Source organism: Cydia amplana, chromosome 1, assembly GCF_948474715.1.
Source record: "Cydia amplana chromosome 1, ilCydAmpl1.1, whole genome shotgun sequence".
Taxonomy (NCBI): Eukaryota; Metazoa; Arthropoda; class Insecta; order Lepidoptera; family Tortricidae; genus Cydia; species Cydia amplana.
The window spans coordinates 20,227,432-20,255,037 of record NC_086069.1 but is presented as its reverse complement, the minus strand read 5'-3'; the positions used below and the strand labels follow the sequence as shown (position 1 = coordinate 20,255,037).

General features: G+C 38.3%; 1 protein-coding gene across 2 annotated transcripts; it reads left to right on the top strand.

Annotated features, from left to right (window-relative positions):
* On the top strand, positions 1 to 27,606 carry LOC134649682 (protein decapentaplegic). 2 transcript variants are annotated; one of them, XM_063504522.1, is made up of 2 exons: positions 1 to 287; positions 26,309 to 27,606. In XM_063504522.1, the coding sequence occupies exon 2, from the start codon at positions 26,326 to 26,328 to the stop codon at positions 27,448 to 27,450; it is 1,125 nt and encodes a 374-aa protein (XP_063360592.1). In that variant the 5' UTR covers positions 1 to 287; positions 26,309 to 26,325; the 3' UTR covers positions 27,451 to 27,606. The 2 variants fall into 2 exon arrangements, with proteins under 2 accessions (XP_063360592.1, XP_063360584.1); XM_063504514.1 differs by lacking the exon at positions 1 to 287 and adding an exon at positions 20,039 to 20,263.

The following is a 27,606-nucleotide window of genomic DNA, read 5'->3' as shown; positions in this document are numbered from 1 at the left end:
GGCGGTGGCAGTCGAGCAGCGGCCGCGTCGCGCACCACACCGCGTCAAGTGATGGACTCGGCATTTTTCTATCGGCAGACAGCGTAGGAATCTCGCCGGACTGGTTCCCGCGCTGCGTTAGTGCGCCGCTCTGGTGAACCCTTTCGCTTGTAAATGTGCCGATATTTACATATGCGCGCTCGATCTCACATCGAACTTTCGTTCAGAGCCCGCGCCCCCGGTGTGCCCGAGTCGGGCCCGGCGACGCCGCCGCCCCGGCGCACTCACCACGACGTGCCATGAGCAACGTATGTCTTTACATTTACCTACTACGTAGCCTCTCCTTCGCCCCCACCTCTAACCTGTTATGAGACCTGACGGTCTAGCATGAGTTGCGTTCTCGCGCGCGACTCCATACATCAAGCGCGACTTCACGTATGGACTCGCGCGCGAGAACGCAACTCATGCTAGACCGCCTGACCTAACTAGTATATCTACCTAAGATATAATATATGCTTACAAAACTAGGAAATTATTTTGTTACACATTTCAAATAAAAGCTTTCTTAAATGTCTATAGATGTTAATACTTATTTAATTTTTCACAGTACGTACGTATATATAACAGTATGTGGAAAAGTTCGCCTTTGTACCTCAATTGATGTACTTTTTATGTTAACCTTTTTGTACAACAAAGTGATTACCTACTACTACATACTATATACCTATGTACCTATATCCATAACACAAATATAAAAATATTAGATGAAATTACTCTAAACAAAGATCGCATACAAATAAAATATCGAGTCAGCTGAACCAACAACGCCAGCCTGGGGCGGACGGTTTCCTAATTAAGCTACGAGTAAGTATGTATAAGTCTATTCGTGAAGCTAACGAATTGAATTGGATATATCAATATAATTGTTAATTATTGGTGTTAATCGTATTTTTCAACTGGAACGCTCATTAGGAGTATACCACTTTAGCACATTATTAAACAGAATATTTTGGTGACTTTAAATATACCTAGGTAGGTAACAGACGAGTAACACAAAAAATACATCCATAGCCGTTAGTCTCTAATTCTGAACGTGCATTATCAGGAGCTTGCGTTGACGGTGACGGACAGGCGCTTTGAATTGCTCTAAATTGAACATGGCGGAATGGATTAGTCCAAAATATATGCTAAGTGACTGGGAATATCCTCTATATACTGTTAAAAAATAATTTACCAGATATTATAATTTACAGAAAAAAGTATAATTTTCTGATAGGTACGACATTTAATAATTCTTTCAGGTAGATGACAAAGAGACAGTTGAATCTAAATATAACGCTCGTAAGACTTTCATTACAGAATTAATTATCTTACAACAGCACTACACTACAAGAATATTATCATTTATCATCTACAAATAGGATATAAAAAAAAGATATCAAACCAGACTAATTTTCTTTTAGTCAAACCTTTCCTTAAATTTCCATCAACTTTTTTGGATACTTAGGAGGAATATGCCAGTCAAATTAGATCCAAAAGAAGCGTTTTGAGAAGTTTATTACAGCAAGCTGGAAATCGTTTTAATACCTTCGTTTGGTGCTAAGCTAAGTGTCTGTAGGATGTAATCAGAGTTTGCGCAATCCCAGGAGGTATAATGCATTTTGGGAGCCTTGGGAGATACATTTTTCCAAGGATTGCCAAACCACTCGATGTATAAGGAACCCAACTTCAATTACAATGGCACTACTAGCAAGATTTGAACCAACAAAACATGATTACATCAAAGATTAATAAATTTAACATGGCGGCCATTTTTTACAAACTTATGAACTAATTACCTTTTGGATCCTCAGCTATCAATTTTTATCATAAGTACCTCCTGGGATCTGGGATTGCTCTGGGATCTAAATGCGTGTCATAAAGGTATTAAACGAAGTACAACCAAATGAAGGTATTAAAACGATTTCCTTGCTGGGAAATATATCTTGGAAATAAAAAATGATTGGACTCTAAGCTATTGTAGCTGTTATTAAAATTTACTTTCAATTATAACTAGTTGGATAAAATATTTTCCTACGTTATTTTAAATCATAGCTGTACCTACATAAATATTAGGTATCAAATGGGTCTGCTATTGATGCATTTATATCAGCAAAAAATAAAATGGCGGACGATAATTTTGATTTTTTAGCCTGTCATAGGTCATACTTGGTTTAACTTATTTTTTTCTTGGCAAATGTAACGAATACATTGCATATATGTGATATATGTACCTACACGGGCGATATTATAAACTCTTAATTATTTAAAAAAAAACCGGCCAAGTGCGAGTCGGACTCGCGCACGGAGGGTTCCGCACCATCAACAAAAAATAGAGCAAAACAAGCAAAAACAACGGTCACCCATCCAAGTACTGACCCCGCCCGACGTTGCTTAACTTCGCTCAAAAATCACGTTTGTTGTATGGGAGCCCCACTTAAATCTTTATTTTATTCTGTTTTTAGTATTTGTTGTTATAGCGGCAACAGAAATACATCATCTGTGAAAATTTCAACTGTCTAGCTATCACGGTTCGTGAGATACAGCCTGGTGACAGACGGACGGACGGACGGACGGACGGACAGCGGAGTCTTAGTCATAGGGTCCCGTTTTTACCCTTTGGGTACGGAACCCTAAAAATATCAACAAGTTTTTACAGAAAGCTCATGTAGGCGCTGCATTTCTGTTCAAGTAGCGGAATAGCAAACAAATATGCTAGGTAGGTAATATATGCCTGCGATTGGCCGTTAACGGAGCATGACAAACCTGAGGCCTTCGTTAGTCAAATGCAGTAGCTCACGGTCTGCTGGGCAGTAGGGGCCGCCCTCGTGGCCGTGTCCAATAGTAGTTGTGCATTTATTTAGTAAATAGTTTGGTTTGTCGTGTGGTGGCCGGCTTTAGAATAGCGCCAACCCTCACATGGGATAAGGGTGTCGTACGAGGCGACTAAGTCCACAAACGAAGCAAAAAGCTGTTTCGTCACAGGGGAGATGGACCTCTTAGCATTGGCTTGCAATCCATCTAGGAGAAGGATACTCCAAAATTAAATCCCGGTATGGAGTTACCGTAAGGCGCGAGTAGGGTCCAACCTGAAATAAGCGGCAGATTCCTGCAGCCGACCTGCCTCCACACGTATTGGCTCGCCTTTGCTGTGGGTTAAGACAGTGAAGCCGAGAGGGTAATGCAGGTGCTGGGCATCCCTGCGTTTCCTTAATTCCGTCCCAGGCGGTGTTAAGTCTGGAGAGGTCATTGCACAGACAATCCAACCTCTAGACATAGCATAGTCGCGCTACCCCCTCTGCCACACATACGGTAGCGTTACTCCATCTTCGAGTCAATCCCGTGCCGTGATTGGTCCGTGTCTTTGAACGGACCAATCACGGCACGGGATTCGCTCACCTCATCCCCCCGCACCCCCGTATTTTTGGCAGCATCGGTTTCATGAAGGAATTGGCCTAAGCTCAGTCTAGAGGTTGGATTGTCAGTGGGTCATTGTCTCTCCGATTTGCACCTTAAATCGTCTGCAATAGACGCAAAGGCCAATTGAGTTTGGTAAATAGGTACCTACATTGAGTAGGTACATAACCTACCACAACTTTCTGCGCGTATGTTGCGCGAAATGTTGTAACGGTAATACCTCTCTCTTGTCGCCGCTTTTTTTGCAAAGATAGCTGCGCTGATCAAACACTGAATAAGAAAACATAGCGAACCAGCACGGACTTTTACAAAACTTATGTTCTTCTTCCATCATTTAAATATGTCATATATGACTATGATACCAGTCCGTTTTTGGGTCTGACCTGATTTTTGATATGCTATTGTACCTATACATATTAGATTGTTTTGTCTCTTTTTCTTTATATTTTGTAGGTTTACCTTCTAATTCCTAACTTATACCACAGAACTTATACTTACGTAAGAGGGAAATTGTATGGGTAATAGTAACCCCACAATTTTACTACTATCACATGCCTTTGTGATTGACAAATAGAAGCATAAGCCACTGCGCAGATTCTCACAGATTAATATAGCTGTTTTATTTTTAAAGTAACATAGTACCTACCTACTAATAAATAAAGTAAGATTCAAGCACCCAATAAATAATTCTAAAGAGTTGACTGCAAAAAATTGTGCGCATAACGAAAATAGCCGGCTAATAAATAGCAAATCGTACCATGCCCAGTGAAAGAAGTTGTTTCGAAAATTCAAAAACGGCTCAATCAATCATGTTCAAAATAGTTATCATTGAAAGTCTTTATTGAACACACTAGAGGGATGACACATTTTTATACATATGTACCTCTATTTGTAAAACTATCAGAGGGTGGCAGATACCTACTGTTGGCTCGTTGTTCTATCCGCTACCTAGGTATTATCATTATACACATGTCGGGTGAAGCATGTGCGTGGACCGGTTCGATAGCAAGCTAACTAACCACATCGTTGAGTAGAATATCTGCTATTTTATACAGGTTGTGTTTTTTTTAACTAGGACAATGTGGGGAAATCTGAAACTACAAGATACTTAAAGGGATTGTCTTAGAATCATTACCTCTTACTTATCTGTATGAACCATTTTAGTATGTGTAAAATTCCAGCCATGTTTGAAGGAGTTGTCCAAAAAACACTGCTTACTTAACATTTTATAATGCAGATGGATTTAATTCAGGATCATTATAGGGAAAGAAAATACTTGCACCAGAAGCAGGTCCCATTTAAGTACGTCCCATTCGTCCCAGGGATTTACTGGTACTTACTGGTATAATATTAAACGACCTCCTAGTTTAGTTGGTAGTGTAGTGGCATCTGTGTATGGGGCCCAATACATTCCACGACTCTTCCCTTTCCGAACAGACTCTAACTAGCAACCCGCCCCGGCTTCGCACGGGTTACACTAAATCTGAACAAATTACTCTATTGATAGGTAAAACCGCATGACAATCCGTTCAGTAGTTTTTGAGTTTATCGCGAATTTTCGCGCGGCGAGGGACTTTGCTTTATAAGGTGTAGTGATTATTAACTCTAATGCCACAAAGAGAAGACCCTGAAGGGATGATGAAAAAAGTTTCTAAAACAAAGTTGGTTTAAGTGAAGACTCGTTCTGTTTGTACATGATAACAATAACGATTGCCTATTTAAATCGCAACACACAAAAACGCTGTTCATCTTCTAAATTACCTACACGTAGCATTACTGGTTTCGCCAAAAGCCATTGGCAATATGAAAAAATAAACTACGCCGCAGATTACTTCTTTGATTTGATACAATCACTATACTCTGCTATAGCGACACAAACAGGACTGGCTAACAGTGGCGGATTTCCCATAAGGCACAGTAGGCTCGAGCCTAGGGCGGCGAGATTTTAGGGGCGGCAAATTGTGACAAAAAGATCGCTGATGATAACAAGAAATAAATGTATTTGTGTAATTTTAAGTTCTCATATAAGTGAATTGTCAAATTCTTAATGAGAATAAAGAATCTTAAACCTAAATAACTTAAAATTAGGCCAGGCAACGAATTCTCAAAAAAAGGTATAGAGGGAAATGCTTGGAACACAATTTTTGACATCGTAACTTTGTTTGAATTAGTTAGGAGGTGAACATATCAAAAAACCCCGGCCGTAGCCCTTGAGCCGGGGGAAGAGGGAGGTTCGAAGGTCCTATTTTTCGGTTTTTCGCTTACATCTCGGAAACTATGTTACATCTCGGAAACTTAAATTTGGTACAAGTTTTATTTAGTACAGTTTTTCGATATCTTGAGGGCCCTCCACAGTTGTGCGCGAATCGCGGCGCGAAGCCGCGAACGCGAGTATGGCGTCGATTTCACAGATTGTTCACGCCTTCGCGCCTTGTTTCCCGTTTTTTGTCGGTTTTTCGGCCAGCGTCAAAGGAGGCGCGAAGCGCGAACTTGCAAGACTCCACAATACACACTATTTTGGCTCATCAGTTGCAAGATAAATATTAATTCTATTATATATAGCAGCTATATTTTACGGTTTTACAACAAAACAAAATGGAAAAATAGCTACAGCAAGTATGATGCCTTAGATAAATGACAGTTAAACTCGATCAGCTGATGCTTTTCAGCCATCTTGGCCCGAACTAAACTGCGAAATCACCGAGAAGTTTGCGAGTGTGGGTCATACGTCAACGTCGCGATATGTTCGCTCGGCGAAGTCGCGCCGCGATTCACGCACAATAGTCTGGAGGGGGGCTTGTATAGGGGAGTCGATTTCGCAGATCTGCTACACTGTTAAAATCATTCGGGTTCCTTTCCTCGTGAGCACCGTGAATATTATTGATGGAAATTTAATGCAAAATTATAGACATTCAAGAGCGGCTATCTCAAAAACTAAACAAGATACCTATCGAAAAATTCGACTGTATAAAACTTGTAGCAAATTTTATCAGCTTTCATTTTGTATAATGATCATGTCACAACGACGCATAGTTTCTAAGATATTATAAGCGAAAAACCGAAAAATGGATCCTTCAAATCAAACCCCCCTACCCCCGCTCAAGAGCTACGGCCGGGGACTTTTGATATTTTCGCCTCCTAACGAGTCCAAACAAAGTTACTAAGTTAAAAATGTGTCCCAAGCATTTCCCTCTATACCTTTTCGTTGCCTGACCTAAATGTAGTCAATATGATGGGTGCTGATGCTGAAGGGGCGGCTACAGGGTCTGAGCCTAGGGCGGCAAAGACTGCAAATCCGCCACTGCTGGCTAAGGTACATAAAAATATATGCATAGTAGTAAATGTTTGGCGCTATGTTTTTTGACAATATTTACTTTTTTCTATTCAAGTCGTATATTAGGAACTTAACATTAACACAAAACATCTAAAAAGAGAAGATAAACGTTGATTTCGGGGGTCTAGTATTACTACCTAATAATTTAGCATTAAGAGGGGGTAGAAATTACTCCATTAGACCCATTAGACGCACAAACACAGTTCACGCACACTACTTCAATTTACTGGGACAGGTTAATATTTTTTTAAAGGTGCTCTATTTTGAGTTTGGTATTAACTGGCCTCCTTTGAGGAATACAAACATTATGCCACGATGTGATTTCATGATGACCATTTTTTTTAAACCGCCTGCCTAAGGGGGAGTAGACTGCAACGGCGCTTGCTGAACATAGATCAGAGCCGGTAAATGCTAACCACTTTTAGAATGTTGTTGGGCATTGTATTGGAAGCTCAAAATTGCCGGGAGATAGCGGCGCAGGTCATCTACTTTCAGCGTAGTAATAATAACGTCATCAAAATGACTCGCACCTCGTTGCGTATACTGCATATGTCACCCAAACTATGCATTGCGAATACACGCATGGAGTGTCAAATGAAGGCAGATTAAATAAGCAGAGTAGATTATATGTATTAGTTCTGTTCATGCACTGTGTTCCAAAACCCTGTAAAAAAATATGGTTACTTATTTGGGTTTTGGTAGTGAGAAGGAAGATAAGATAAAAGAGGTATTGAGGTGCTCATCACATAAATAAATGCCCTAACCGGGATTCGAACTCAAGGCCTCCTCCAGCTTCGCGGGCAGGGTCAATACCGACTAGGCTACGGAGCGGAGGCCGATAAACATTAAATGCAGCCGCATTCACGCATGATCTTGAGCCACACCTTCCGGAATTAGTCCACGACCTTCAATCTGACGCCGCTTGATAACAATCAGCACATTCATATAGGTAGCTGCACTTCTGCCAATGCAATTGGAACCTTTCCATGCATTTCCGAACTGCCAGCCGAATTTCAACCGTATCATGTAGTTATCTAAGTTTTTATTATTATGTCAGAAAGCGAACGCATCACTCCTAATTAAAGGGAACTGAAATTGAGTCCTTATTCAGTGAAAATGAAAGCAAAGATGATAACGTTACTCGTAATTAGTGCAAGTAAAATAAGCCTGACCATAAATAATCAGTACGTTACAAATTAGGCGTAGGCACGTGTCTGATTTCTTATAGTAGAATTTTATATGACATGCTGACACTGATTAGGTACATATGTGGTTGCAATAGGTACCTATGCAGAGTGGAAACAAGTAGGTAAGAAAGGAAAATTTCATTTGACTTATTTACCTACTTGTAACTTCACCTTAACATATTTTTAGGGTTCCGTAGTCAACCCTTATTGTTTCGCCATGTCCGTCTGTCCAACCGCGGCTTTGCTCCGTGATAGTAGTAATAGTTATTAGTGCTGGAAAGCTTAAATTTGGCATGCATATATGAATCAGTTACGCCCACAAAGTCCTAAGATAAAAACTAGAAAAAATGTACATATTAGGGTAGCTCCCCTACATGAAAAGTGTGGGGTCGGGGTGTCGTTGGATAGGTCTTTCGACACGAATATGGGTCTTCAAGGACCAGTTTTTGATAAACGGGTCCAAAAATTAAGAAAAAAGTAAAGCATGGTAAAGACTTTTAAGGAAAGCTATAGCGAACATGGTTGGTTGCTTGGTTGAGCCGGTTATGACTTTTTGCAGCAAAGGTATATTTTAACGGTCGGGTTACTACGGAACCCTACATTGAGCATGGTACATCACGACATTCTCTTGACCGGTTTTATGTTAACCCTTAATTTGACTGTGTCCGGTGTGGCGGTCAACTCATTTGAAAAAATATGACAGCTTTTCGTGAAATTATTTACTATATTTTCACATGGCAATCGATTTTTGAATTTCTGCGGATGGGTAGAAAAATATAGTTGAAGTACCCTCAATGTCATTATATTAGTTAATCTGTAAAATGGCACCGCCTCGCACGTCAGTTGTTTTTACCAAGGTATATATGCGTTTATCTCTGTTATTTTCCAAAAAAACGAGTCAATATGAATCAAAATAATAATCTTTGTTATATAATTGAAAGGAACTAATATTATAAAATTTCATTTTATTACTTTGTCATTCTCTAAACTGCCGCGAATCAGTTGTCCGTTGCACCGGACTTCACCAAATATGCTGTAAACGATGTTTAGTAATATTTGTCCGCAGTGGCGGACTCTGCCAATGACACGGAGTTTAACTTTACTAGTATAATAAATTTAACTTTTATGAATGTATAGTTTTTTTCGTGAACAAACTCACTTCTTTGCTAAGACTTTTTGTTTACCTTCCAACAGCACAAGGTGTTAGGCCGCTCAGCTAAGATTTTGGCGCTCATACCTAAAGAACATGCCGAATCTGAAGCAAGTGAAGTTTCTACTCGCGAAAATGAAGTGCTTGATAATTTTGACGCTGACTCATATTTTTCCTCATCAGCATCGTTGTCATCCTCGCTAGAACGACTGAATATTTCAAATAGTTCTGAAAATGACCATGAACTTATGTACAACAATGTTGTAAATAGTTATGAGGTACATACATTGCAGGATGTAAATGTCCCATTAACACCTATTATGCGGGAAGTAATTGATCAAGAAAATTATTACTGAAAGGCATCGCCGGAGTTGGTCTACATTTTGCGCGAATGATACGGCATATTTTCTGTGGGAACTATTCGTCGTAATCGATTGCGAGGGGCTGATGAAAAACTTAGTACTATCGAGAAGGTGCTGAAAAAGAAAGCCCGAGGTAGTTTTTCCGAAGTTGTCTGCAATACCAATAAATTGGCGATACTGCGTTGGAATGATAACAAATGTGTCACCTTCATAAGTTCATAAGTCATGCTTATCTATCTAATACTTTTAAACGAGCAATTCTTGCATATTTATTTATTTATATGTATATATATTTCGGAGATTTCGGGAGCGGTTCTAACGATTTCGATGAAATTTGCTATATGGGGGTATTTGGGGGCGAAAAATCGATCTAGCTAGGTTTTATTTCTGGGAAAACGCGCATTTTCGAGTTTTTATATGTTTTCCGAGCAAAGCTCGGTCTCCCAAATAGTATCTCTATAATATACAGAATTCCATTTAAAAGTCGAAGGTGGTACTTGAATATCTTCTTGACATACCTATGTATAAACAATGGGTGGCTTTTGTATAAAAAAAACTGTTGCTCGAAAAATCTAAAATCAAAACCACTAAAAGCCTTCAGACTAGACTTATATACAGCTTTGACTAAGTCTAACAGGTCAGATCATCGTGAAAAAAATGTGGAATGTTCTGTCAAAAGGCCAGTTGCAGCTCGTCCAGCTGACTCAGTGCGTTATGATAATATTGGACATTTCATGAGCACCAAATCTGAGGGTCGCTGTATGTATTGCAACAAAAAAACAGTTGTATACTGTATAAAGTGCAATGTCAGATTATGCTTCGTTACAGGAAAAAACCCCTGAAATTGTCAACTACATTTTCACACAAAATAATGTATATATTTGAATTTTGAAGTTTATTTTTAATTTCTAATTATTTTTTTATTTCTTTGGCAATGTCCGTCTCGGCGGACATCTCCATTTGTCTATTATATTCCAGGAATTTGGCAGAGTCCGGTGTAGCGGACATAGTTTTTCTCGGGATCTGGAAAATCTAGATTTTTATTTTTATTTTTTGGAAGCTTCTGAAGGTACAATTATTCAATTTTATTAGCAAAATATATAAATTTCTGTTATCAAAGTCTCTGCCAAATTAAGGGTTAATGATGAGTCGTCATACTCTATTTGGCTACTTGATTAATCTCAGTTGCTAAGAAGTCAGCTGAAAGAGATTCCTTAATTAGGAGAGAAGTTCGCCTTCGTAGGTACTTAATAAATGTATGATTTCTATAACAGTTCCTTCAAATCTCTTTTGGGTAGGTTTAATGCTCGACTTGGCGGGGGCACTGCCGTGCCCCCAGATTTAAAAAATAATAAATGTGTTTATACAATATTATAATGTATATTTCTAAATAAATTACTGTGATAACCTTCCATAAAATGTCTACAAATATTTTATGTGAGAGACATCATTAAACGACGCAAATATATACGAGTACGAGGTTGTCCCCAGCGAGAATAAAATTAATAATTTACCTAACATTAGTATTTTTGGGAGCTGGCGGCGAATTGGTGGTAATCACGTATTAAGAAATAATATCTGGGCGATCGAGCTTTGCTCGGAAAACATACAAAAATTCAAAAATGCGCGTTTTCCCAGAGATAAGACCTAGCTAGATCGATTTTTCGCCCCCCAAAACCCCCATATAGCAAATTTCATCAAAATCGTTAGAGCCGTTTCCGAGATCCCCGAAATATATATACATAAATAAATAAATAAATAAACAAGAATTGCTCGTTTAAAGGTATAAGATAAGATATACACAGTATGCTAAAATAAATCAAAATATTAGTAAAAGTATATTAAGTCATCTACTTACTTAATAGGTCGGTATTTAACTCTTGAAACCTGTACTTTACCTACTTAATTTACTTGGTACAGTCAGCAGCAGAAGTTGCTAAGCGGGTCAGGTGTTCAAAATGATCTTGACGCGACTTTATTGTTAACAGAATACACAAATACACATATACAGCATGTGGCCTGTAACACGGGCGAATAATTAAAACGTAGATTCTACTCCTCATCCTCAAACAATAAAACTTTTGTTCAACAGCTTTTTGAAATTATGTAGTTTTAAGATTGTCCCTTTTTTAACCAAACTAAATAATATTTTCAATGTAAGTACTTTACATTCCGTCTAATTGAAATTGCCTGAATACATTGCGTCTTCGAATAAATTTTAAAGTGTTTTAAAATCCAAACCACAAGTTATTTTTAAAAGTCGCTGAACAAACATTGTCTAGTTTGAGGAGTAGAATCTACGTTTTAATTTTTCGCCCGTGTCACAGGCCACACGCTGTAGAATGTGTTGTTGTTATTGTTGTGTTGTGAGCGTGTCAAGGTAATTTTGAATACCTCGCCCGCTTAGCAACTTTTGCTGCTGCTGACTGTACCTATGGCTAATATCTATACAGATGTGCAGGTTGCGGAAAGTTTCTAAAACATTGGAAAAGATTCAGCAAAAAGATTTCGCAAGCAATAAAAAGTTACCATTTTGGGAATATGTAGATTATTTCATTCCACAAAAAAACCTGAGAAAATATTAATGTATACAGTGGCGGCGCGTCCATAAAAGCCGATTCCCACCGGCTTGCCTGTTTTTGGACGTTTGAGCAGAGTTGTAAAGGAAATATGTAAGCCAAATTAGCCCCGGCTTGCCTATGGATATGTTTGACGCGCCGCCACTGATGTATACATACATACTACATACATATGTATTACTTATATACCTACTGATACCAACACCAATAGTGGTAAAAAAAACCCCTGCGCGTAAATTGTAAATTATTTAGTTCTCATTCTATTTACATCACAACGAGCGCAGAGATAATTTCCTGTTGTAATGTGACCCGCATACAACGTAAGTACGAGGCACTGGAGTACGTACATATATATTGCATTCGGACTGCAAGATAACAAGATTAGCTGCTGTATAAATGAAAATCCGATTCCACATGTTCATAAGAAATCATAGAATCATAGAAATCAAATTCCATGGGTTCTAGTCTGTCTAGAACCTATGGAATACCTATATTTATTGCAAAGCAAACCTTAAGGAGGATACAATAGACGATTCTTCGATCTTTAAATATTTTAATAATTCAATACACCTAAATTCAGTGGAAATTGAAAAAAACATAGAATCAACAACTCAGCCGAAGGAGTTCATTTTGTTTCACAGCCGAGGATATAGGAGGATATACTTAAACAGGACTTGAAATGCAGGCCGAGAAATGAGATATCAACATAATAATTATAAGAAAATAAAATGTGTTCGCTATTTATTCTAGCCCATCAGAATAAAAACATTAGAATTTCATGTGCCTGATGGAATCGTAGCAAATAGAAATTGGGAAATAGTTTGAAAACAATGTTTTTATCCAAAGTGAACATGGGGAACTGTCAATTGCGGACATTTTATCCCGAGTATCATTGAAGCCAACACGGGACGTAATCTTCCCGACGGTCGTTGATCTAATTGAGCATTTGAGCGCTGCGTGCGTGCTAATGGTCTAATTACGGGTATGAGACGTGAATTGGTGAGTCAGCGGGCAGGGCAGGACGCGGCCGCCCGTGGGAGGCAGACGGCTTGGCTCCACCGCTGCCCAACTATTCATATCGTGAAATCCCTAATTATAGGCAACATGGAGAAAATGGATTTTTATCCAAACTAAGAAATCTAAGATTTTTCAGTGTACCTATATTTTATTAAAATACTGGCACGAACAATTGGATGCAGGTTAAGTTATTATTATTTAGATTTGGGTTTGTCAAGCGATTATTTTTCTGTACCTATTTTTAAAAACTCAAGTACATATATATTATAGTTACCAAGTGATAAGTCTTAATAATGTTAATTTACATCACTTAGGGAAATCAGTGTTCTTAAGCTTCAACCAGGGCCTCAAAGCATCTTAAAAGAGAGTTTCAAAAGGCCCCGAAACTTTGGTAAAAAAATACAGGTTACAAATAGCGGTTCATTGCTTGCGAATAATTATTTTCCATACTGTTATGTCTTATTAAAATTACACAAATTTACACCAATTGCAGTATTTAGACATATTTAATTGGGAAAGTTAATCCAATTCAAAAACGTACGTGTAAGTACTCATTTAGTTTTGAACCACGATAGTTTATCTTTGTCGAATGCTTCTTAGTTTTCCTACATGTCACAGATACTCTCGGATAGTCAATGATCCCTACTAGAATACGAGTAGGCAAACCCGAAACTTTTGTTACTTAGACAAGTAGGTAGGTAAGTTAAGAAGCAAGTATCATGATTGTCTGATTTTATCTTTCTTTCTTTACTTTTAAATATTACAATCGCTCGTCGTACCTATTACATATAATTATTAACTACCCGGATACAAGTACTGAGTGATAAAAATTCTAGAACCTCAAAAAACTGGTATAAATAAAGTGGTGAGCGGCTTCTAACTTTCGCTGGCTTGAGCTGGCATAACGGCACGTGAGCGACACGCGCCAAAAATGAAGAAAAACAAGAACACCAGTCAACTCAGACTGCGCAACAACGAAAGCTCAAGCTGCGATATTACTATCCTTCTCTAACCGAACAACGAAGTAAAGGACGGAGTGTTTAATTCGTATGGTTTGGCAGGTGTCGATACTGAATTGGTTCGTTATTTGCGCGTAACGGCTTCGGTAGCCCCGTATCTGCATACGGTAGCAATCTCACTCATCTCAACTTGACGAACGCGTGTTTAAAGTAATTAGTTTTGTATTTACTGCGCAGATTGATACCATTAAGTTTTTGTAACACATAACTAAACTAGAGAGACACTTTTTCTTATTATGGCATGCTGTACAAGTGTATAACTTAATTTTTTTTGAATGCCGAATATAGTGAGTTGCATTGTTTGTTGATACCTACATATTATTTGGATTTTGGGAAATTCTATGATAGTGGGAGATTACAGAAAATGGCTAAAGCAAAAGTAACGGGAGTTACTTACGGTCGTGTTTAAATTTATCGATACTCGTTGCGAATTTCCTACTTTTCGCACTTGTATCGTAATGTACTATTGCATACTTTTTTAGAGCTCCGTACAATGGGCGTTTTTTTTTGTTGTCAGACACTTTTTTTTCAAATTTGGGATTTTTTATGTTAGTTCTACTCAGAATCACGAGCTCTTTCTATCCTAATAGGAGAAAAAAAGTGTCCCAAAATTTCCATACATTTTTCGATTTTTCCATTGCGCGACCGCCATACAGTCTTTTTTTTTTCTCCTATTAGGATAGAAAGAGCTCGTGATTCTGAGTAGAAATAACATAAAAAATCCCAAATTTGAAAAAAATTGTAGGGGACAACAAAAAAAAAACGCCCATATGTATTTTGTTGACGGAGGATTTAGGGGATCACATCGGTCTTGCAAATCGGTTAAATGCGTGTTTGTTAAATGTAAGTAATCCAATTTTGTTAGAACTAAGGTCAGCAGGTGACGTTGAAACTAAACATTGCCGTGCAGATGTGCGTGTTTTATCTTAAATGAAAATAAAATCCTTGCACCTGATCGCAACTTGAAATTCATTGTTCACGGCAAGTCATCACGCAGGCGCGCGCTGCGTAACCATAAGCATTTATCTCAGCAATATTTACTTTGAATAACTCTTTATTGTTATAACTTTGGTGTCAGGTGTGTACACCGGAGGAAACAGGAATATGTGCTTTTTATCTTAAAAACGTGGAAAAAAGTAACGACCAAAGCATTAAAAGAAACTTCCCGTCCGTAATTATTGCGATAGCTGTTTGTTATCTTATCGGTGTGATGAGTAATCGGAAATAACGGATAACACCCCAAGGTTTAGAAATTAGTAGTAGGGTGGGATCTTAAAAGTTAAACTAAAAACATATCACATACCTATCTTAATTTTTTATTGACTTTTATCTTAATTTTTTTGTAAGTATATACCTAACAATACTTAGATAATCTATTAAATTTTGCATCAGCGGGGTTGGCCGGTCGAAGTTATTTACGGATGGCGCCACTGTACCAGATTTCTCCTGTTAGTCCTGGGAATAATGCCAAATTCTTGTTTTTAGGGTTCTGTACCTCAAAAGGATAAAACGGAACCCTAATAGGATCACTCGTGCGTCTGTCTGTCTGTCCGCCCGTCTGTCACAGCCTATTTTCTCCGAAACTACTGGACCAATTAAGTTGAAATTTGGCACACATGTGTAAGTTTGTGACCCAAAGATGGACGTGTAACGTAAACAAATGAATTTTAAATATGGAGGCCATTTTGGGGGGGGGTAAATGAGAAAATTAAAAAATAAAGTTTTTCAAACTATATCGTGTTACATATCAAATAAAAGAGCTCATTGTAAGAATCTCAATTTTTTTTTTTTAATTTTAGGATAAATAGTTTAGCAGTTATTCAAGAAAATAGGCAAAAAATGACCCCCCTTATCTCCGAAACTACTGGGTCTAAAATTAAAAAAAATACACAAAATAGTTCTTTATCTATAGATGACAGGAAAACCTATTAGAAATGTGCAGTCAAGCGTGAGTCGGACTTAATTAATTAATTAATTTATTTATTTATGAATTTAAAATACGGAATGTACGGAACACTTTTGACGCGAGTCCCACTCGCACTTGGCCGGGTTTTTTGGTATATGATGCCCTTTAAACCAAATCCCATAGAACAAAACTAGAAACAGGGAAACCTAGCCTATGCTGGCGCCGTCTAATACAAAAGTCTCATTCATTGCTAAATCAATACTGATGTACCTATTGCCGATACAATGGATACATTTTCATTTAGTTACCACTAAATGTATGTATGTAAATATTTAATTAGATTGTGGCAGGTACTTTCGAACGGGAATTGTAGATATTTTTTTAACAATTATTAGGGCGTTTTTAGGGTTCCGTAGCCAAATGGCAAGAAACGGAACCCTTATAGATTCGTCATGTCTGTCTGTCTGTCTGTCCGTCTGTCCGTCTGTCCGTCTGTCCGTCTGTCTGTCCGTCCGTATGTCACAGCCACTTTTCTCCGAAACTATAAGAACTATACTGTTGAAACTTGGTAAGTAGATGTATTCTGTGAACCGCATTAAGATTTTCACACAAAAATAGAAAAAAAAACAATAAATTTTTGGGGTTCCCCATACTTCGAACTGAAACTCAAAAATTTTTTTTTCATCAAACCGATACGTGTGAGGTATGGATAGGTCTTCAAAAATGATATTGAGGTTTCTAATATCATTTTTTTCTAAACTGAATAGTTTGCGCGAGAGACACTTCCAAAGTGGTAAAATGTGTGTCCCCCCCCCCCCTGTAACTTCTAAAATAAGAGAATGATAAAACTAAAAAAAATATATAATGTACATTACCAAGTAAACTTCCACCTAAAATTGGTTTGAACGAGATCTAGTAAGTAGTTTTTTTTATACGTCATATATCGCCTAAATACGGAACCCTTCATGGGCGAGTCCGACTCGCACTTGGCCGCTTTTTTTTGTTGTTCCCTACACTTTTTTGTGTCCTAAGGTTTTTATTTCCATTCCGTCACCATTTTTCATAGACTTTGTATGGCGGTCGCGAAATGGAAAGATCGAAAAATTTATGGAAATTTTGGGACACTTTTTTTCTCCTATTAGGATAGAAAGAGCTCGAGATTCTGAGTAGAAATAACATAAAAAATCCCAAATTTGAAAAAAAAAAGTGTAGGGGACAACAAAAAAAAACGCCCATTAGATGATGGCTGATACCTCCTTTTGGCAGTACATATTGTGTGTCCTCGTAACAACGTAACAGTACTACACATTAAGTGATGGTGTTGTTATTGTTATATTTAATTAACTTTCGGAACTTGGTGTTGTTATGTTGGCATTGTTGGCCTACAAATCAAGGTGAATGACTGCACGTACCCCGCATTTGCGTTGTCCGGTGTTCGTCTGCGAGCCGGCCCGCGCCCACGGCCGAGAGCTTCCTGTGGGATCTACTTCTGTGCAATGATTTATAACTCAAGATAGGTTATAGGCATTCCAATATTGAAGCGCGTAACTTGTGACAAATTGGACAAGCTGCCTTTAGTCGCTGCTGGACAAGCGAGAAATGTGCACGTGCTAACGAGCTCCCGCACACCGAAAGAGAAAGAGACGACCTTATGTTTAACAACGAGTGTGACAAAGATGGATGGAATGAGAAAATAAATCAAAAATAAGAGATTTCTTCGTAGGCACAGAAATAAATATGGAAGTATTTTTTGTGCTCCTCAAGTATTAGGATAACCTATCTATGGTTATATAATATCATTGCTTCTATGCGAACACATTCATCAACGGCCGCCGAGTGTTAGACGGAATTCCTCAAATTTACCGTACCCCCTAATCCCCCCCTTATATAGGTACGTCCCTGCTTATCGTGGTGAATGTCCTGTTTTTACCTACTTATATTATGATGCGTTTAATATGAAATATGCAGGTACATAGGTATTGTTGCAATTGGTTTCAAAATAGTAAACATATGTAAACTTTGGTGTCTTACTTACCTAACTATGGAGAACATACTTAGCTCAGAAACGGCATATCTTGTCATTTAAGTAAATTAGATTTTTGCGAAGTATTAATTCCCAGCAAGCTGGAAATCGTTCTAATACCTCCATTTGGTCCTAAATGCGCGTAATCCGAGTTTGCGCAATCCCAGGAAGCGTGCAAAAATGTTTGCTCTTTTTCAGTTTTTTACTTGTAGCTCGAAAACGGTACGTCCGACGGAAAATTTGCTCTAATCATAATGAAAATTGATATCTGCAGATCCGAAAGGTACCTTAATATGAATTCGGAGTCAAAATAGTAATAAATGGCTGGTTGCTGGTAATGCCACTGCAATTATTTGCACGCCTCCTGAGAATACACAAACTCAGATTACACGCATTTAGGATCAAATGAAGGTATTAAAACGATTTCCAGCTTGCTGGGAATTAATTCCTCAAAACGCTTTTTTTTTATTAATTTTATTCCTTTCGACGCATAATGCCAAAAACGCAAAACGCCATTTTGTCATTTCGCGTACTGAAAAAAAAAAACACGCATAACGCCAAATACGCTGTATACTAAAAACGCTTTATGCCAAAAAACGCATAATACCAAAAACGCAATACGCCATTTTGTCGTTTCGAGTATTGAAGAAAAACATCCCCCATAATGCCAAAAACGCAAAACATAATTAATTATGTTAACAGGAAGAATTTGTAGGTACTCCTAATTTTGCACTAAAATGTAAGTTGTTGCTCAATACTTTTTTTCTAGTAGTGGCCAGAAAGCTCGCGAAATATGCATGAAACTGTGTTTAGCGGCGTTGCGGTACTATGTCGCGAAACCAGCATCACAATTACACAAACAGAAAGCTATGCAAGCTCAGGCAACAGGCACTAAATCGTACTACTACTACTACTACTACTACTATATATTAATGAACTCGACTGTAATAAATCCTCATATATTAAAAAAAATTGCCATGTTGCCAGGGAGCATCCCTAACAATTATGCTATTAAAATAGTATCGGGATATTGCGATAGTTAAATGAAAAAAAATATATGTTATTTGTTACCAAGGCGTGATAGAAATTCTTTTTATCACGCCGATCTCTGCATCATGGGAAAACAATAGAATTAGGATAAATTCATCTATTTGCCTCAGGTAGGTGAAATATAGAACATTATGATGATACAGCAATTTCACTTTTAATAGATTGTGTGGATATAAATACTGGCAATATACGTGTTTGTCATAGGTTAGCTTTTGGCATTATGCGTATTTAGGTTTCGGTATTATGCGTATTTAGCTTTTGGCATTGTGCGTATTTAGCTTTTATATAGTTTTGACATTTGGCGTATTTGGTATTTCTACAGATTTGGTATTATACGTATTTGGCATTAAGAGAATTTGGTCTATTGCGTTTTTGGCGTTTAGCGTATGAATGGCGTTTTGCGTTTATGGCATTATGCGTCGAAAGGATTTTATTGGCCTAAGATAGGTACTTTTAAACATCTCTAAGTCTCATCTCTCTGAAATAAATGTTGTCAATATTAGAGGAGTTTTGATATTAGTAGGTACCCAAAAATGGTTCCTCGTCCATTTTTTTGTGGCGTTAACCTTATAAATTTTAGTTGAGGACGAAGTAAGTAATAAAACTAATAAATATTTAGTAAAATATTGCAATGCAGTAGCATTGGACTAAATAAACAAAAATACCTACAGTAGATAAGTTTTATTCACATTTATTGAATCAACATAAATACGAGTATAAGTCGATGCTGCAGTTCAAAGTCAACCTGTACGCCCGATGATTTACGATCTGACTGTATGTAGCACAAATGATAAGGGTACCTTATGTCATGCATATGTGATATGGCTGATACGAAATTGCTCCTTTACGCCAAATCACGATTCCTGTCTGAAATAGTGAGGGGGCAGGGGGTCGGGGTGTCGCGTTGTTGACAGGAGCGGGAGGGATCAGAGGGTGCGTGGGAGTGGCGGGCGGGGTGCGGGGCGGGGCCGGCGCGCGGAGGGGCTTGACGCCGGCGCGTCTGGAGCCGTCACAACGCCCGCGAGCCCCGCGCCGCGCACACGCCATGCCGCGCAGCCGCCTCCGCGCCCGCGACCGCGCGCGACCGATCAGTCATGCCAATAAACCGCCCTACTCTCGTGTGCCACGCTCGTGAAGCCTCTCCCTGTGTGTGACTTTCCGGATTTATCCCAAGAGACGTTGGATGAGTTAAAATTTTCGGGTGAGTGAGAGAGCGGTCTGACCGCATTATTTTCGAAATACGTACTCCGTGACCCGGCCGCCTGCGCGAGCGATCAAAATATTATAGCAACAAAATAAATAGGCATTCGGCAACAACCTGTTCTTGCTTGTTATTGGATAACGTTTTAGCGTAGACTACCTACCTTCATTCTGCCGACCCGTTCGCTAAATTTTCCTTGCGTGTAAGTAGGTATCATATAAATACGTTAATGTTTACAAAAGTCTCCGTTACATCTTACAACCTGCTAACTCGTCAATTTACTAAATTCATTACTTTCGCTACTAGCACTTTCCCTAAATCACCGCTTATGGAGATTAATCAATGTCGAAATTATGGTCAAATTAAAAATATATATATACCGTCTCCAACCGTATAGAAAAAGCCGTAATGCTAAAATAATAAGCACGAAAACGATATCAGTAAAGTAGTTTGAAGACTTTTATGAACACTAAACATGTATTGGTTTTACGAGAGCCGTAAAAATTGGAAAGAAGAAACGTGCGAGACGCAAACTCGCGGCCGCACTCGTTGATGTCTTTTACTTGAGCCATTTCCAAAGCGTTATTTTGTAGGTTTAATACAATATTACGGACCCCGGGTATTCTTAATAAATCTGAATCATCTTTATATTCATGTAATAAAAAACTACTTGATAGGTAAGTTTTATGCTCAGTATATTATTGCGTTAGATTAAACAAAAATTACAGGTATTATTAGAAATGTTTATTTCAGACTAATATGCCCATAAAAAATAATTAAGTAATACCTACGTAATTATCAAAATAAAGAGTAGTCTGTTTACACTTTAGATATAATGTACCTACTTTAATTGTATCTGTTTTGGAAGCAATGCGGCCCATATTTAATTTAATTACTTAATAATTTATGATTACAAGTTATATTTTATTTTGCCCAGATTTACCTAATATCTTACTCAATCTAATGTCAGTCATTACATACATAGTTCTAAGACATTTTTGAATTGAAAACTTCTTTAGCGGCGCTGGGCACTTTTTGAGGTGGGGAAAAAATGATAAACTCGAGACAGCGTAAGGCGATCACGTGACCGTAAGGCGATCACGTGACCGTAAGGCGATCACGTGACCGAGGTTAAGATGGCCACTCATTTAGATGGCATTTAAATCAATAAAGAAAAACTCAATGACATTACATGAAAAAGGTTCTAGAGTTAGACCAAGAAAAGTCTGCAGCGATTTTGATAGCTCACGCAGTGCAAGTGTTATTTACACGTCATAAATTCATAGAAGTTTGACGTTTAAAATGACACTTGCACTGCGTGGGCTATCAAAACCGCTGCAGACTTTTCTCGGTCTGACTCTAATCTTGTACGGGCTGAAATACGAGGATCTCACAGTTACATTCTAACTTTATAGGTAATACCTATAATCGCTAATAAAAGTGAACTCTAGTACTGGTGAATAAAACTCAAAATATCATGACAAAATATATTTAGATGCGAGGTCTGCAAGGTAACTTTACAATTTCTATTCGAATTTTAAACAATTAACGCTACAAATTTGAATTTCGAATTTTAAACAAGCTCACTGACCAGCAATTTAAGCTCACTGACCAGCAATTTCGGAACTAAAGTTTTTCAATAGAAAGGAGGATGGGTCAATTATACATAGTGCTGCAGACATTTTGGACTAGCTATTGAGTTTTCACTTCTGTCGGCACTCCCGGAGTGCAACCCGTTGTTTTTTTTTATAAAACCCTGTGCTATCTAAAATATATAGATGTTATACAAGACAAAATATTCAAAAATTGATTGCTTGTAGTAAAAGTAATATACATATAGGTAAACAAGCGTAGACTACATAAAACTATGTTTAATTTTATATGTACCAGCTAAGAAACTGTTGTTAAGGATCCGTGAATTGATTTTTTTTTTATATAATAATAAAATTGGGATGTTCTGGAACTGGGAAAGTGCACAGTAAAATTGAAAAATAGCCCCCTTGTTAATTTGTACCGACTGTACATAATAATTCGTTTATAGAAAAATGTCGAGAGGTATTGGTATTATAGATAACTTAAAATTATTATAAGATTTATAACTTTTATAAGGTTAGGTAGGTTACAGGTAGGTATTTTAGGCCAGAAGAATAACTTTATATTTTACCAATATTCCTATGCCTAGGTACTAAGTAATTAAAAAACTTGTAACTTGAAACTTTTCGGCTTGCAATTTTCTAATGTTCTCGATTAGAAACCGCGGTTTTTAATTTTTTTGTTAGATATTTTTTCATGTTGTCAAAAACGATAGTTTAAAAAAATATTTTGGAAGTACATTTTATAATCATTTAATCAATCATCAAATGTGGTCACATAAATTGTTACTAGGTATAAATCTATTAAACTATTGATGGTCAACCAAATCTTGTCAGTAAAAAAAGGCGCGAAATTCAAATTTTCTATAGGACGATATCTTTACGCGCCTACATTTTTCAAATTTGCCGCCTTTTTCTACTGACAAGATCTGGTTGACCAAGTATACTACGTATGTATACTTCACAATTCATTTAATCAACGATAAGATTTTTTATAGTTACCTAACAAATAGGTACTTTTTAGGGTTCCGTAGCCAAATGGCAAAAAACGGAACCCTTATAGATTCGTCATGTCTGTCTGTCTGTCCGTCTGTCTGTCCGTCCGTATGTCACAGCCACTTTTCTCCGAAACTATAAGAACTATACTGTTGAAACTTGGTAAGTAGATGTATTCTGTGAACCGCATTAAGATTTTCACACAAAAATAGAAAAAAAACAATAAATTTTTGGGGTTCCCCATACTTTGAACTGAAACTCAAAATTTTTTTTTTCATCAAACCCATACGTGTGGGGTATCTATGGATAGGTCTTCAAAAATGATATTGAGGTTTCTAATATCATTTTTTTCTAAACTGAATAGTTTGCGCGAGAGACACTACCAAAGTGGTAAAATGTGTCCCCCCCCCCCCTAACTTCTAAAATAAGAGAATGATATAACTAAAAAAAATATATGATGTACATTACCATGTAAACTTCCACCGAAAATTGGTTTGAACGAGATCTAGCAAGTAGTTTTTTTTTAATACGTCATAACTCATAAATCGCCTAAATACGGAACCCTTCATGGGCGAGTCCGACTCGCACTTGGCCGCTTTTTAATATGTAATGTTTCACTAAGGAATTAAAAAATTAGAGGAGCAATGACATTATTTCTAAACACACCTGAAATCATGTATCCCTCCATTTGAATATAGGGTTGGTATATATATATGCAACTGTCATTACATAAGTATATATTGAGAAGTCAGGCTGCCGAGCGACTAGTTTTGGGGATGCCGTGAACTAGGACGGACCTAACCACAGACACTCGTCTTTTCTAGTCACTTTCTAGTTATTAATAGTATGGTTCATTGATAAACAAATTTTTATGTTTAATATTTCGTAATTAATTTAAAATATTTATTTTAAAAGTTATTGAGTTACATTCAAGTGGTACCTCCGCATCATTGACAGTGGAAATGCTGTGAACAGTTTGAACAGTGCCAATTGTTAGGTACTTGTCGGCCTACAATCTACCTGATTGATTGTTTAGTGAAGTTTTATAAACTGCGTACTGGATTTCAGTGTTTTTGACGAATACATTAGTATTAAGGTACAGTATTTGAATGTTAAATCTTCTAAATTTAAATTGAATTTGCTATTTTAACTCCTTGCCTAGCCTTATACAATGTTTTAAAGGTTATACGTAGGTATCTATTCACGCTGAATAACTTATTACTACCCATTTTTATAATGTATAATCGTTCCTTTAATAAAAATATACAAATGTTACACTTAACTAAATAATAAAGACTTTACTTATTAATAAAAAAATTAGGTGCGTGCATAAACTAAATAAAGTTGCAATTGTATTACTAATGTTAATAAGGTTAGGTATGTAGCTAATCAAATAGAAAGAGTAAACCGAAATTTGTTGGCGACGTAAGTTAGTTGTTTTCGTTAGTAAACATGTAGAATACTTCTATTTTATAAATAAAAGTTTGATTGATTGATTGATTAGCGGTTAATTGGTTGTTCAAATTTGTAACATTTTGATTAATTCTGGATGTAACTGTAGTTAGTTCTGATTTACACCAACATTAGTTCACCGAGTGTACGAGTATAAATTACTTAAACACTGTGCTATTGGTAAGTATTCGTTAGAAATGTACAGATAAGCGCACTACCGGTCAGCCACACTGGTCCTTTGTTGCAACTGCATCACATATTCTAACAATGATAATTTTAAACAACCTTATCACAACCCAGTAACAACTATTATTGAATAGTATGCTGGTTCGGTTATACTGGTAGTTGCACTTATGCAGTTTAGGGACTTCTGGAAATTAACAACACCCAGAAGCTATAGTATTAATTGGAAGCAAACAATAATAGACTGCTGTTACCAATTAGCCTAATGACGTTATTAAGAGATGAATCAAATTTGCGAAAGGGTATACACGTACCTACCTAATACTCTGAACAGGTATTTAGGTACTAATTGTTTCGGTAATCAATAATTACTCTAATGTTTACAATTGCCTTAAGCTATAAATAATTTGCAAACCCGTATATAAAAAATGAGTGTCAGACAACTACTTTATAATTTGCCGAAAATTATTATTTAATTGACGGCAATCATTAAGAAGTAAGTCATATCAGTAGCAATGGTTATTTTTTTACAAGTATCATAGGTATATTTATATTATACGTGCCCTGGATACTGAGTAGTGATTTAGATGTGATAAAGTTTAGCCAAGGCATATTACTTAACGATAACGTTGCCCCAACCCATCGATTAATTGTCGGAATAAGCCTTTTCTACAATCACCAGCAGGAGTTTTGAATAATAGAATTTTGTTATCGTTGATAAATCGAAAAAGACCCAAAGCCGCGGGCGCGCGGCCTTTGAACGATATCTGCGAGCACTAATATGTATTATGAGAATATATAACAAAATAATAAAGTATAATTATGTACCTACCTACCTAACAAAATTAATAAATACAATACAAACAACAAATACAATACCTAGGTTAACATTACAATAATCTTAAAAATAAATGAACGTACTATATTTATATAAATATTATTTTGTTACTTACTGTAACATATAAAAATATATTTTTGTTACATACAATTATTTTTCGTTAAAACTCCATACATACAAAATAGCCAGGGATGCTCGCGGGCCGCAAGTGACAGGTGCACGGGCCGCAAGTTGCCGACCGCTGCTCTAGAGAGTTATCGTTATATACAATGATCGGAATAGGTAGTGCCATTTGGGGTGAACGACCTCAAACATTGTACTTAACATGGATAAGACTCGGGATTCCAAGACTCTTATTTTTAGAAGTAATAGTATTTTTTTATAATTTTAGAATTAATAGTTTAGTAGTTATTCAAGAAAATAGGCAAAAAATGACCACAACCCCCCTTATCTCCGATACTACTGGGTCTAAAATTTTGAAAAAAATACACAAAATAGTTCTTTACCTATAGATGACAGGACAACCTATTAGAAATGTGCAGTCCAGCGTGAGTCGGACTTAATGTACGGAACCCTTGGAACGCGTGTCCGACTCGCACTAGGCCGGTTTTTTTCACAAAAATATTTCATGGCATGTCTTTAATTGAGGTAGGTAATATGAAATCCCGGGGTGAAAAGGTATATCCATACTAAGCTTACGCACCGAAGTCCCGTGAAATGGCACTACCAATTCCGATCACTGGTTATATACCTAGAGCGAAATTAATATTAAAGTAAAGCAACTATAGCCAACAAATGACGACGTTAAAAGGAGTGAATCGAGTGACGTTATACGGAGTTTACACCTTTGTGGTTACTCAAGATGATAACAAATCTATTGGACTGTTGAATGTGGTTCTTAATAAAAAAAAACCCCTGATACCTTGTCTATCTTCATCAACAGTTTATACATACGTATCTCAGCACGAGTTTCTTTCTTTACAGGTGGGTCGAGGAGAATTATGCGTGGGGCGTGCGCATGCGCTGTGGTGTGCGCACTGGTCGCGCTGTGCGCAGCCGAGTCGAGCTCACCACGCGCCGCGCTGGACGAAGCCACACGCGCCGCCGCCGAGCGACAGCTGCTGGCGCTGCTGGGGCTGCCGCGCAAACCCACGCCGCCGGCGCCCGCGCCGCCAGTACCCAAAGCGTTGCGGGTGCTCTATGACGAGCGCGGCGCGCTGCCCGCGACCGCTGCCAATACCGCCCGTTCCTTCCACCATACGCCTACGCGGCTCGACGATCGGTTTCCGCACGAGCATCGCTTTCGTCTGTACTTCAACGTGACCGGTGTGCCCGCGGACGAAGCGGCGCGCGGTGCCGACATCACGTTTCATCGCGCCGACGGCGCGACTACCGCTCAACGGTTACTACTATACGACGTAGTCAGGCCTGGGCGTCGCGGCCGCACGGAACCCATCCTGCGGCTTCTCGATTCTGTGCCGCTGCGGCCTGGCGCCGAAGTTGTACGGGTCGATGCCGTCGGCGCAGCGCGCCGTTGGCTCACCGAACCGACAGAGAATCATGGACTGTTAGTGCGTGTTATCGAGCAGAATGATAACGGCACGGATGCGCGACAGCCGCACGTGCGAGTACGGCGACGAGCCGATGAAAGCGTCGAGCAATGGCACGGGTTGCAGCCGCTGTTGCTATTATACACCGAAGATGAGCGCGCCCGGGCCGCTCGCGAGCGCGGTGAAACTATACTCACGCGCAGCAAGCGCGGCGCTGCGAGACGCGGCCACAGAGCGCATCACCGCCGCAAAGAGGCACGCGAAATTTGCCAGCGGCGGCCGCTGTTCGTGGACTTCGCCGACGTCGGCTGGAGTAATTGGATCGTCGCGCCGCACGGTTACGACGCGTACTATTGCCAGGGTGATTGCCCATTCCCGCTGGCGGACCACTTGAACGGCACGAACCACGCCATCGTGCAGACTCTAGTGAACTCAGTGAACCCGGCCGCCGTGCCGAAGGCGTGCTGCGTGCCGACGCAGCTCTCGTCCATCTCTATGCTATATTTGGACGAACAGAACAATGTGGTGCTCAAAAATTATCAGGACATGATGGTGATGGGTTGCGGTTGCCGATGACGAAGGCGCCGGCCCCGTGCGGACCTAGTGATACTCGTGGACCCAGTGTACATATAGTAGTAGTGGCCTCGATTTGTACATATCTATCTGTGTATATATACGTGTAATTATTATTTTATTGAAATGAAGATGTAATAAAACATTAATTTTATACAA

Bases quoted from the DNA above. Each gene is read 5' to 3' on its own strand.
- LOC134649682 (XM_063504522.1), top strand. From the start codon at position 26,326: ATGCGTGGGGCGTGCGCATGCGCTGTGGTGTGCGCACTGGTCGCGCTG.